Source organism: Haliotis rufescens, unplaced genomic scaffold, assembly GCF_023055435.1.
Source record: "Haliotis rufescens isolate VD_foot unplaced genomic scaffold, xgHalRufe1.0.p SCAF_13, whole genome shotgun sequence".
NCBI classification, from domain to species: Eukaryota; Metazoa; Mollusca; class Gastropoda; order Lepetellida; family Haliotidae; genus Haliotis; species Haliotis rufescens.
The window spans coordinates 22,022,425-22,035,803 of record NW_025963813.1 but is presented as its reverse complement, the minus strand read 5'-3'; the positions used below and the strand labels follow the sequence as shown (position 1 = coordinate 22,035,803).

Genomic DNA, 13,379 nt, shown 5'->3' with positions numbered 1-13,379 from the left:
CTTTCATTAGCTTTATTATTCAGTTTGTCAGAAAAGGACTGACCATCTTGTTGACGGTGGATCATTGGATGGGTTAATAGTAATGGGTAAAATGTTCACTATTATTATCACAGACTGTTAAGAAGTTCTGCTGGGTATACGATATCTGAGATGTCTAATCATCGGATGTTTTTAAAAATACAAACAGTCGGCCATTAGCCAAATTACATTATTGAAAGCAGGGCATATTATTCGACATCTATTCATAGCATCATATAAAATATGAGCTTTGTGAATCTTTATTTCTGCAGTCTTTCCTGATGCTAATAATCTTTGGACATACTATCACTTTCTTGTACCTGACAATTGTTTTTTAGTTTGTTTGTTTGTTTGTTCTTTCAGGCCGCACTTAGGAATATTCAAACTATATGACGACGGTTAATTTTTTTTATATAGAGCCTTGGTCAACATAGTACTAGAAATACATGCGGAATGTTTTTAGTTAAGCTAATTAATCATTAATAACGATTTTGTTGCGAAATCAATATCATAATTATGTATTTTTCAGGGCTCTGCAAGCGAATGCATACTTGTGGCACTATTAGCCGCCCGACACACAGCTATGAGACAACTCAAGAACCGATTCCCGTTCATCGAGGATGGATTATTACTGTCTAAACTTGTGGCATATTCATCGAAACTTGTAAGTTGAAATTGTATTTCATACAATGCGTTGTATTTGACACATACAGGCATCTATTAATGTCCCGCAGTCATAAACACGTGAATATCCGGTTTAGAATTAATCTTCAGCAACCTATGCTTGTCGTAAGATGCCACAAACGGGATCTGGTGGTCAGACTCGATGACTTTTGTAGATGCATGTCATCGTATCCCAACTGCTTTGCATCTTCCTGACTTTAAAAAGTCCAGTTTCCACCCTTGCCGAACGAAGCTGGAATTTCTGGGCTCGACCTAAGCGCGACCATTGGCGACTACGAGTAATGAACATTCTATTCCCCAGCCTTCTGACCAATCATATTTCATTTCTCATATCACCCTGCATTGCTTCAAACAAAATGGTGGCGCCAACTCAAGACGATCTTTTCGATAATTAAGATCTTAAATGTAATATAACGGATTGTTTTTCTCGCTAAGTGCATCTACTCACAAGAGCATCCAAATATATATTCAACAAATATCCATATTACCGTTCGTAACAGTATAACTACTCTTGGAAATCACATTCGTGATACCTGTTGAGAAAATTAAACAGCTCATCTTTGGACTTTTGTTTTATATATTTTGTATGAATATTTGTTGTCCCCAAGTTATAAATTAGATGCAATAGTACTACTTAATGTGCTATACATAACGATACTAAATAAAATCGTTTACTCAATCGAAAAAAATCATTATTAAATTTAATAAAGTATTATTGTCAAATTCATATCTTCTGACAGATTAGGATTACCATACAGAACAGTATTTAGACCTAACCTGTCAGTGTAAAAGTAGCTGTTTGACCTTAAATTAGGTATGATTAGGACACGAAGATGATAACGAAGACTGCCTTCGTGATAATACCATTAAGTACACAGTGAAACATCTTGAATGAAACGGTCAAACGTTTGACCGTAAAGTCACTACACTTTACAATGAATGATTTGATTTTCTCTTGTTCCTTCCTTTCTAAATATGTTATGTGCATTACTATTATTCTTTGTACAATAAAGTCTTGATCGATAGCTTAGATCAATGCTCATGATCACTCACTGGATTGCCTGGTCCAGACGCGATTATTTACAGACCGCTGTCACACAGAGTTATTGCACAAACAAAAACATCTAAACGACTTCCAAAGAGCTGGTGAGTTAAAATTAATAAACATATCGGCAGCATTTCAGCCACATAGTGACTAGAAATGTTTTCAATAATAATGATTACATTTAGAATGTATAATACCCGTCGACAAAGGCCAGTAAAACAATTAGATTATCATACAATTATAATTAGTAGGAGGATCATGACATAGAAATGTTTTGATCGCTCTTCTGAAGAAATTAAGCATGACACATGACTGCCAGAGGTAGAACGGTTTCGAAACCAAAATCTAACACACCCGAAACATTGCACGTGAACCATGCAATTCGTCCCTGCACGTGAGTAGGGGGGTCAATCTTGATTTGGACACTTCAGTGAAAGGTCGTCAAATCGCTCTGGCCGTACGTTAGTATTGTTAATTTTTGTTATCGATAGTAAAGCGCAAGCTCTCTACTCTTGTTTTAATGCAGTATTAGTGATCAGATTGGGAAGGTGTCGTCTACAACGTGATGAACGCCTAAGGGCAATTGACATGCTTTAAACTGGAAGAACTCAACAAGAGGTAGATATTACAGTTAATGTATCCCAGTCTATCATGTGCAGTCCAGGATCAACTAATCAGAAGCCAGGCCTTAATGAAATCGCTGTTCACGTGCACCAGGCCACCGAGGTTTAAGTTGCTGACCACACGATTTGAAATCGTCTTCATGCAGCTAATTTGCATGCTCGGCGACCACGTGTTGTACTACCGTCGATCCATTCCAGCAAAACACCAATGGTGTTTGGAGCGAAGAAACTTAGGCAATCGCCGATGGTCTCATCATGTAATGTTTTCAGATGACTCAAGATTCACTCTGGATTTCTGGATAAGCGTGGAGGTGTCATAAGCGTCTTGTCGAACACCATGCGAGCGTTTGTATTGACATGGGGCGGGATCACGTACTATGACTGCCACAACGTCACTGCCTATTGTCAATGGCAGGGTCACTGGACACTACTACACGGACAACGCACTGATGCCAAGAGTTGTGCCGTTTGCACGCCATTCTGAGCCATGTTTCATTGTTCAGAACAATAACGCCCGTGCCCACCGTGCTAGTATTGAACTGACTACCTCCAGTAGCAAAACATCACCACAATTCATTGGCTCGCCATGAGTCCGGACGTGTCCCCCATAGATCACGCCTTCAAGATGATAGTGTATGTCTACGTCAAATGCAAGGGCGCTGCAAGAAAAGTGGAGAAGACTCCCTTAAATTGTAACTGGGACCTTGATCCGAACCATGCTGAGCCCCATAAACGAATGTTTGTCCAATAGTCTGGGCATGACCCATTATTGATCAAGTCTTCGCAAACGTTCAGACTTTTACCTCGCACCAATAGTTTTTGTGGACCCTTACAATAAATTGCCAACGTGTTCTATCACTTATTCTAATAAATACATTAATGAATTCATATATAAAAACCTGCCAACGAAGGACAGTAAAATAAAAGACTTATCACAGAAAAAAGAATTATAATTAGTGAGGTGAAATGGTGTTTAACGTCGCGTCCACGATTATTGCACTTACATAGCGACGTGCATGCACGTGTGTGTGTGTGTGTGTGTGTGTGTGGCTGCTTGTACTAGTCCGGACTGATGCCGATTTTTTGTGCTAGCTCACTGAGAAACCATGCCGCAGATTAACATGAATACCTCACTCAGCCACAGTTTACTGACTCCGAGCCGACCAGTCCTTGTTTTAGCCCTTAAATGCCGAGCGCCAAACAGGGTGACAACAAGTACCTTTTCAACGTCTTTTGGTATGACGCGGCTGGTGATCGAACCCCGGACCTTCCGCTCTCCGGGCGGACGCTCTACCACTAGACCACGGAGACGGTCATCATAAGTAATCATAAAAGGATAGCACTGTACATAACAATACATGATAAAATATGATCTTACTACAGATCGCCAGCAACTTAAGGTAGATCACCGTACTAAGGACCACGGGGCAGGATTTACACCATCCCTTCAAGTGTTACTTTGAAAGATGTGTAACTTACGTAACCACGCAGGGGAACAATAATTTTACAGTACCTTAACCACCTCTATGGATACGCCACTGACAACTTCTGTTGTTAATTTAATCTACCAATGTTAAAACGACATATTCTTCACAAAACAAAGTAACCAAAGTGTTTAAAAAACAAAACAATTTCCTTTCACAAAATAAAATAAACGGGAATTGATACCATGAAAAACATAATTAATAGATGATGTTTTGAAATAGTTATCCCCTGTGATGGCAAAATCAACACTGTCAAGCAGGTGATTCTTTCGTCACAAGGGATACAAAATCGAGGATCCTCACCTATCAATAAATATTCATGAGTATATTTGCTATGGCCAATACGACATCGTCGCATAATGACCTCATCAAATCAGTAGATGTGTAACCAATAGATGGTTTAATTTCATGTAATATATTTATACCTACTTAGGTGTCCCACTTCTGCATTAGATCTCTGATGTTAAATCTGATGACAGGTTTGTTATCGCTGTTGGGGATAAGAAGTGGTGAAACAGATTTGTGGAGTGCTGCGTTATCTGCAGCATCAGCCATAGAGTTCCAAGTGATTTTAACATGGCTGGGTAACCAACAAAAGACATGTCGTAAATGGCCAGTAGCAAGCTCATCATATAATTCAACAATTTCGATTAGAAGTGGATGTGGACATGGCATGTTATGAATAGCCTGTAGGCACGAAACAGAATCCGAATATATTTAATGCTTTTTATATTTTGACGGTTTCTGATACATTATAGAGCTGTTACAATGGCATTGGCTTCTGTTGTGAGAATGGAACAGTTATCGGGTAATCTGGATGAGATCTGTAAATATGGATTTGTAAGTATCATATGTGTTGCTTAATTCATCATATTGTTGTTGATAAATTAGTCGAATTGTTTCAGACTTCTATTGTTCAGTTAATGTTAGGTCCACCACTGGCTTTACAAACTGCCATGGTGGAGAAGACTAAAGCTGAGTGGAGGCTATGTTTCCAAGATTTTGGAGTATCAGATTGTATTATTATTCCAAATTGTGGAATAAGAGATGATTATTTAGTGTAGATTTTCGTAAAGAGGATTAAAATCACAGCCATACGCTGGATTGGATTCAATAGAAATATTATTTGGACATATACTACAAAGATAATTTAATGCGACGTTGTTTAAGGAATGGCTCATCATCCACCACGTACAAACTATGAAAAGGCGAAGTTCTAAAGGCTCCAAGGCAGAGCCTCAGGCCTTGATAATGAATAGTATCTGACAATTTTTACAAGCCCCATCAAATATGATAGAGCCGTAATCAAGTTTAGAGCAGATACGTGTTCTGTAATGTTGAAGGAGGGGGTTCTGATCCCATCCCCACTTTGAGTTTAAAACAACCTTCAATAGGTCCATCGTGTTCAGATATTTATTCTTCAAATACTTCATGTGTGGCCAAAAGGTCGAAATTATACCTAAACATTTGGCATCTTTTACAATGTACAACTTTAATAGGAGTGTCATCTTCATTTAAATCCGGGTCTGGGTGAGGTTTGTATTTTCTGAATGAATACAGTTTGTTTGAGATTTTGAAAAGTTAAAGCCATTTAGATTATACGGCGCTTCACACACACACACACACACACACACACACACACACACACACACACAGCCCCTTACAATCTTAGTTATTTATTGAAGATAAATCTTTATGTTACAAATCAATATTTTTCAAATAAATCAATTACTTTTAAACGGCAAGTAAGCTGAAAAAGATGATTGCGGTTTTGTTGCGAATATAAATTTCCCTAAATACATTTTATCTCTTTCCGAGAGAGAGAGAAAATCTCATGACACTCGTCGAAAGTATTAATTGCTGAAATTCCAAACTCCACACACTCCAAAACAAACATATTTGGGGGCTCAGGCCTAAATGTATCGGTACAGCGGTGTGTGACAGAAGATGTGATTCGCTGATTCATATGTGATTATTAACAACTCTTATACTAAATAACAACATTGCATACATTGTTGAATGTGAGAAACGTCAAACGTGATCTGGATATTGTGGACTAACAGTTAACAATCTGTAACTAGCATTGGTTTACTTACATCCTGTTTGGGTGCAAAATAAGGTTAATTGTCACTTATGTAAATAAGTTAATGCAGCACCTGGCCAAGGGATAACCCCCATCGTGTTTGTTTAAGCGGGGGTCATTTCAAACACTGTTGGGGACCGGCGAATGCTTGTCACACATAGATAACGACTTGTGACAAAAAATACACAATAGATACGTTTTCCTTCACTTTTCAAATTTACACAATTCACAGTCCAACTAAAAGTGTATTTCTGGTTGGCAAGAAGTTGCCATTTCTCCCTCTCAAGGGCATGGGCTAATGCTTCTTCTTCTTGGGTGGCATCAACCTACTTTTCTCAACCTGCAGTGTCTCAGTGAATGTGCACAAAATGTGGATGCCACCCCTCGAGATGGCGTCGACCCAATGCACAGTGACATGTTATTGTGCTTGTGACAAAGTCATCTTTGGTGTTTATGGTCGTTGGGCATCCTCTTTGGGGAACATTTCCAATGAATAGAAGTTTGGCATCTGGTCTTAACCATAAACTTCTATCAGGCAAAAAACAAGAGCTGACCCCTCTTAGAATTAGGAATGAATTGAAGAACAATGTGCGCAGTACCTACTAACGTGTCCTGCTTCGTTTGCATTAGTCAGATGATGTGACATCCAATCATAGACTCATGACCCGTGAAGATCAGGGGTAGAATAGGTCTTCAGCAACCCATGTTTTATGCTTGTCCTAAGGCGACTAACGGGATCGGGTGGTCAGTCTCGCTGACTTGGCTGATACATGCCATCGTTTCCCAATTTCGTGAATGGATGCTTATGATGTCAGTCACTGGATTGTCTGGTCCAGACTTGATTATTTACAGGCCGCTGTTCATATAGCAAGAATATAGCTGAGTACGGCGTTAAACAACAACCAGACAAAAACAACCAAAAAAGGTTCAATCTGTCATGTTGCCTTGCGTCTTGATGCAACGTTTCATCTTTCAGGTTACTTTTCTTGAGAAAAGGTTCCTCCTGTAACGTTGATTTGCGTCTTGTGGCAACTTTCGATTCATCACTTTGCATTGCATCGTGAGACAATGTTCAATCTCTCATGTTGCATTGCATCATGAGGCAATCTTGTTTAAGCAAAAATGTACGTTTAGGGGATGTGGAATTAATTTTTATTGTTCTTTTATATAAAACAGGCACATTCATGTGTGGAGAAAGCAGGAATGATAGGTTTTGTGAAGATGCGTCAGTTAGATGTTGATGACAAGTACTCTCTCCGTGGTCAAGTACTGGACAATGCTATAGAGGTGAGTTAACACATCAAGCGCATCAGTTCATACTGGTTGGTTCAGGATTCAGTGCTTTACCACATAATGGATAGTGTTATCAGCGCGAAACAACATTACCAACGTTACCATTACGTTTGGATAGAGGTTTTCCCATATGTGAACGTTTCTGTAGAAACTATGACTGCAAGTTACTTGACACTATATTTCGGGCGGTCCACTCAAACGCGGTTTCTAAAGTTACTTCTTTTGGGGAAATATGTCTTTAACATGTATCATTTTTAATGCAAATACTACACGACATACGGCGTTCATAAGTGTATGAACAACACAATTTGTCGTTCTTACGCTTTTCATGAGACCGTGTTCTTGAAATGACGTAAACACTGACAGACGTCTACCATATTCCTGGGGAAACCCCTGGGAATTCCCTAGCACGAAGATATACAGAAGCGTTGTTTTAATTTAGACCCTTTGAACTTGAACTTGAACTGAGCTTATTAGCATACATTAAAACACGTCAGAAAGATTGATTGCTTGATCGTTCACGAATATCCACGCTACGACCCACCCTCGAGAACAAAACGAAGAAATACACATCCTGACAATCGTAGTATCGACTCGATCCCTGTCTAGACTAACAGTGACAGTCAATAGCGACCTTTGAATTAACCTTAATATCTATTTGACACATCTTTATAATCACCTTTCAATGATCGCCCAGCAAATCTCAATAACCTTTTTCTAATAGTTTTCTAATACAATCCCAAACGCTCCCAAGTATGGTGGCCTAACTTTGGTTTCTAGCAATCTAGGCCCGAATTTCAAATTGCGTCTCTGTCGATACTTTAGTATTTTAGATCTGGTTTGAAACGCAATTGCGTGACTTGTTTACTTGTTGTTTGTTCATATTTTCGAACAGTTATAAAGTACATAATTAAATAAGAGTGAACTTCAAGAATACAATTCAACATCGCAATACATGTAGACATATGGGATAACGTTGCCTTCAAGATTATTGCACGTGTTTGTGTGTGCGTGCGTGCGTGCGTGCGTGCGTGCGTGCGTGCGTGTATGCCTGTGTGTGTGTGTTTCCTTGTCTTATCCCAGGCAGTGTAATTAAAATACCATATTTTAACAGCGTGTAATGTCGAGGCCAGGGAAGTGTTAAAAGGCATTTTGCGCTAGTTTGAATGTACCTTGTCATCCATGTTCACATAATATCTTGCCAGGTTAAACTGATGTTTACAGGTCTGGCGCCATGGAAATTAATACCTTTAATATTATATTTTCTCCAACAGGAAGATCGACGACTGGGTCTCATTCCTTTCTTTGTAAGTCAAACTTATTTAATTACCCTAAATAAAATATTAACGATGCGCATTTCCATGGAATGTTATGCTGAAGTTTCTGGGAAAGATTAAATTCAAATCAGCTATTCTTCTGCAACTGAACAATAATAGCTGTTGAACATGTTTAACGTTTCTTTTCGTGGTCGACTACTGCAATCTCTGGTTTCGATAAAGAGACATCGACCACGTGCGACAATACAAATACATGTCAGCATTTCATTCTTGGAAGGTTAGACTGTTGTCGAATACTGTTCTGTTTAAAGAAGTATATGTGATTAACGTGAGACTTCGCTTGTTTGATACTGAATAATGGGTTCTAGAGACGTCTGCATGTTGTGAGGTTACGCTCCTATGTCCATCAGGTTTGTGGCACTCTTGGGACGACAGCATGCTGCTCCTTCGATAACATTCAAGAGATAGGCGAAGTGTGCGCCAAAGAGAATGTCTGGCTTCATGTGGACGCGGCGTATGCTGGCAATGCCATGATTTGTCCAGAGTTTCAACACTTACTTAAAGGGATTGAAGTAAGTTTCACGCATAACAGTATTGTCCGTACTGGCTGAACGGTCATGCACATGTATGATATGTACGGAAACACATAATAAAATGTTTTGTGAATAAACATATTTATTGTCAGCAATTACAAAGCGCATACCTGTTTTATTAGTTAACATTGAAATGAATGAATGAAACTCGGGGAGGACGCCTCACATCATAGTTTCATTGAGATTTGTATTTTTTTGTATTGAATGCAATGATGACTTCCTCTGAAAATTAGAAAATACGAACTTTACATAAAACAATCCCAATTTTGAACCGAATAAAAAAAACAATAATCACAATTTTCCTGCCAAGGGCACATAACAATGGAATCCTAGATTAATCCCTGTGTTCGTGAGCAGCGATTATATAACTCTGCACAGCATTAGGTTTTCAAAGTTGGATCGATCGTAACATATACCCCTGTAAGAGGCGACTATGCTTGTTGCAAGAGGCGACTCTACTTGTTGAAAGAGGCGACTATGCTTGTTGTAAGAGGCGACTATGCTTGTTGTAAGAGGCGACTAACGGGATCGGGTGGTCAGACTCGGTGACTTGGCTGACCGCCGTCATATAGCTGGACTATTGCTGAGTTCGTCGTTAAACAGCAAACCAACCAACCAACCCGAGATGGGTGCAATGTGTGAAGCTCATTTCTGCTGTCCCCCGCCGTGATATTGTTGGAAAAGGCGAAGAATCAATCACCATATTTTGCAAATACATAAAAAAAGAATTCTGTGTGACTGTATAACAAGTTTATGATTTCTACTGCCTCTCTCAGCGGTCATTATGTACTACATGTGTTCAAAGTGAATAACATGCCATCTGGAGACACTGACCGTGAGTTCAAACATATCCTGCATAGAAGTGAGTGCTTGTTAACTAATACGTGATGTTATGCGAACCCGGAATTGTATTTATTGACACGCGGTCGCTGATTCTCAATTTCTTCACTGTTTAGGAATCACCCTCTTAAAAACGTAATATTAGTGAGGTATAATAACTCATTGAAAACATCATTTACGTCACCAATTGTAGAACTCAATCTTGACAAGTGTCTCTAAGATAAGCATGCGAGCTTTCATTCAAAATTAAGTAGTTTCTGAGGATCTTGTCCCAATTTCACGCAGTATACACTAAGTTGAATAGCACGGAAAAGGGCAATAACTAATTTTCGAACTTATTTAAGCATGGCCCGTAAGATCTGTGTGTAAATGTTGATTTCTCTAACTTAAACAGTTTTTGAGAAAGACGGATGGACGAACCTCGTTCCTATATCCGCCGCCCACTTCGTGGCGGGGGATAATAACATGTGAAGATTAGCATGCCATGGAAAATGTCAAAATAACTCCAGAATCTTTAAACAACGAACAATGCGACCAATATATACTGAGTCAAATTAAAAACTTTTTAATTACATTTTTAAAAGTAATCCGATATATGATGTACAACGGACAAATGTATCAGAGAAGGTAATTTTTAATCATTAATGTCCAAAGAAGGATTTTAATTAACGGTGGTAACCATAATTTGTTCCAAGCGCCTACGGTATTCGGTAATAACATCAACAGTTTAAATCATAAGTCCCAAGCACGAGAATCTGATGGCACACAAGTTCAGTAGCGTGTATGGCCACCATGTGCGTTGACAGCTGCCACACAACGCCTCCGCATGGACCTTGTGATGCTTGTGAACACCATTGACGACGCCATTGTTGCTGCAAATTGGTGCCAAGATCTTGCAAATTCTGTGGTTGGTTCTGGAGAGGGCGCAGACTTCTGCCAAGAGCATCTCAGACGTGTTCGATGGGATTGAGGTCTGGAGAGATTGACGGCCAGTCCATGACGTTGACCTCCGCATTCTGAAGGAAATTCCTTGTCAAAATTGCTGTGTGGGGTCTGGCATTGTCGTGTTGGAAGATCAAACCGGGTCCATGTGCTGCCATAAAAGGCACCAGTTCTAGTGCCAGTACCTGGTTGCGGTAAGCAGCAGCGTTGAGGTTGCCACGGATGACAAGAAGCCTGGAACGTGCGTTGCCATAGAATGCACCCCACACCATGACACTTCCGCCTCGAAATCTGTCAACTTCCTGTACACAACACTGGGCGTAACGTTTATGACGGCGCCTCCACACCCTCGCCCTGCCATCAGCAAATCGAAGATTAAATCGGGATTCATCACTGAAGACGACTTGATTCCAATTCCTCTGAGTCCATCGTCAGTGTCGCTGTGCACACAATTGACGTTGACGTCTGTGTAATTGAGTCAGAATCGGCCCGCAGTATGGCCGTCGTGCTTGAAGGTGAGCAGTTCTCAGACGGTTTCGAACAGTTTGCGCACTCACTCTACCCCTAAACAGTTCATTTCTGGTGGATGTAGCCGTCAAAAATCGGTTACGGAGGTGATGTAAGACAATCTGACGATCCTCTGCATGTGACGTCACACGTTGTCGACCTGGCCGAGGGCGATCAGCGGTGGTACCCGTTTGCTGTAGACGCGTCTGTAAATCATAAACAGTCCGTCGACTACAACCCACCGTCCTTGCGACTTCAGCTACGGACGTTGCCGTCTGTAACATGCCGATGGCACGTTCACGTTGCACATTTGAAAGGCGTGGCATGACACATGGCCGTAAAGACTTTTGTTTTCATGTGTTTTTCTTTGTTTGGTAATGACTGCTAAAAAGTATGGGTGAAAAAACGTGCGGTATTATGGCTACGTGACCAGTTGCACGTGAAAAACCACTTTTGCCACTATAGTGCAGTGCACATGATTTTGATCGATTCACCTGCACAAAAACGGGTGTTATCTGAAGACAATACGTAGCCATTACTGTTTAAATACACAATAAGGGCCCACAATGATAACTGGTCAAAATGTTAAAGTTTTAGGATTGTGAAGTTTTAACTTTGGTTCAGTATAGTATGTTGTTCCGCAAATGTAGGACAAACGTGACTAGTAGCGCGATAGTGACCTCTGAACCATTTATCGCGAAAAATACTGCAAAGGTATTTCGAAAATGGCTCAATAATTTCGTGTTAATGCTTATGAAATGTAGTATACTCTTCCAAAACAGAAACGCAAAACCAGAGGTAGGAGTGTGTTTGAGGTAGGAACATATACTCAACAACAAAGGTTCCTGTGACACCAATATTTTAGTGTATTTTTCAAACAAGTAAAGTTTGGTTTTCAATATTGTAGTACATGTATTGAATCAAGTCACAAAAACGCAGCTGCTACAGAAAAGCATGCATTCCTTGCAAAAGTTGACTTTTATGCAAGTCCCATGCATTTCACTACCAAAGAATGGGTATAAAAACATGTGCGTTAACGGGATTCCATATGCATTGTTCAGCATCGTGCTGACAACAACCACTCAGAAAAACGACAAAATGCCAAGCCTGTCCGAAAATGAGCATCTGCGAGCCATTGGTATGCTTGAAGCAGGATCGAGTCAACGTGATGTTGCAAGACAATTTAACGTCCACAGAAACACCATTTGGTGTTCATGGCAACGTTGGCAACGGACGAATGCAGTCAGAGACCATCCTCGGAGTGGCAGGCCACGCGTAACCAATAATTGACAAGACAACTGGATTCGAACAACACACCTACGAAATCGATTCCAGACAGCAACAGTGACTGTAAGAAGCATCCCTGGCCTTTGACGAATATCTTCACATACCGTACGTCGTCGCCTCAGATGTGCAGGGATTGTCGCCAGAAGACCCGCTAGACGTACCATTTTGACAGGAAATCACCGTCAAGAACGTCTACATTGGTGCAGACAGCGTCTACGCTGGACGGCCATGCAGTGGGGACAAGTTCTATTCACTGACGAGTCTCGTTTTCATCGCAGCCACAGCGATTGACGGATTCGAGTGCACCGACGTGGAGGTGAACGTTACGTCAATCATTGTGTCATGGAAGAAGATCGGTTCGGGGGCGGCAGCGTTATGGTTTTGGGTGGGTTTATAGCAAGACAGAGGACCCGTTTGATAGTGCTAAGGGGAAATCTCAATGGACAGCGCTACCGCGACGAGATCATCGGCCCTGTTGTTCTACCCTTTTTGCGTCGTCATGGCCTAGGCATTACCATTACCAGGATTCTCTTCAACAAAACAACGAAAATGTCATCCCCTCCCCGGCTCGCTCCCCTGATCTCTCACCAATCGAGCACATGTGGGATGAGATGGATCGGCGCCTTCGACGTCAATTACGTGTTCCACAGACACTCCAGGAACTTCGAAACATGCTCAAGCAGATATGGACAGATATCCCACA

The 13,379-nt window shown here is 40.6% G+C and overlaps 1 protein-coding gene across 1 annotated transcript in view; it reads left to right on the top strand.

The window, feature by feature from the left end:
* The window catches only part of LOC124124275 (aromatic-L-amino-acid decarboxylase-like), a 62,071-nt gene that overhangs the window by 25,813 nt on the left and 22,879 nt on the right, over nt 1-13,379 (top strand). The window contains exons 6-9 of the mRNA XM_046487421.2: nt 548-682; nt 7,114-7,224; nt 8,505-8,537; nt 8,918-9,079. Coding sequence (XP_046343377.1) covers nt 548-682; nt 7,114-7,224; nt 8,505-8,537; nt 8,918-9,079 — 441 coding nt within the window. The remainder of the gene's footprint in view (nt 1-547; nt 683-7,113; nt 7,225-8,504; nt 8,538-8,917; nt 9,080-13,379) is intronic.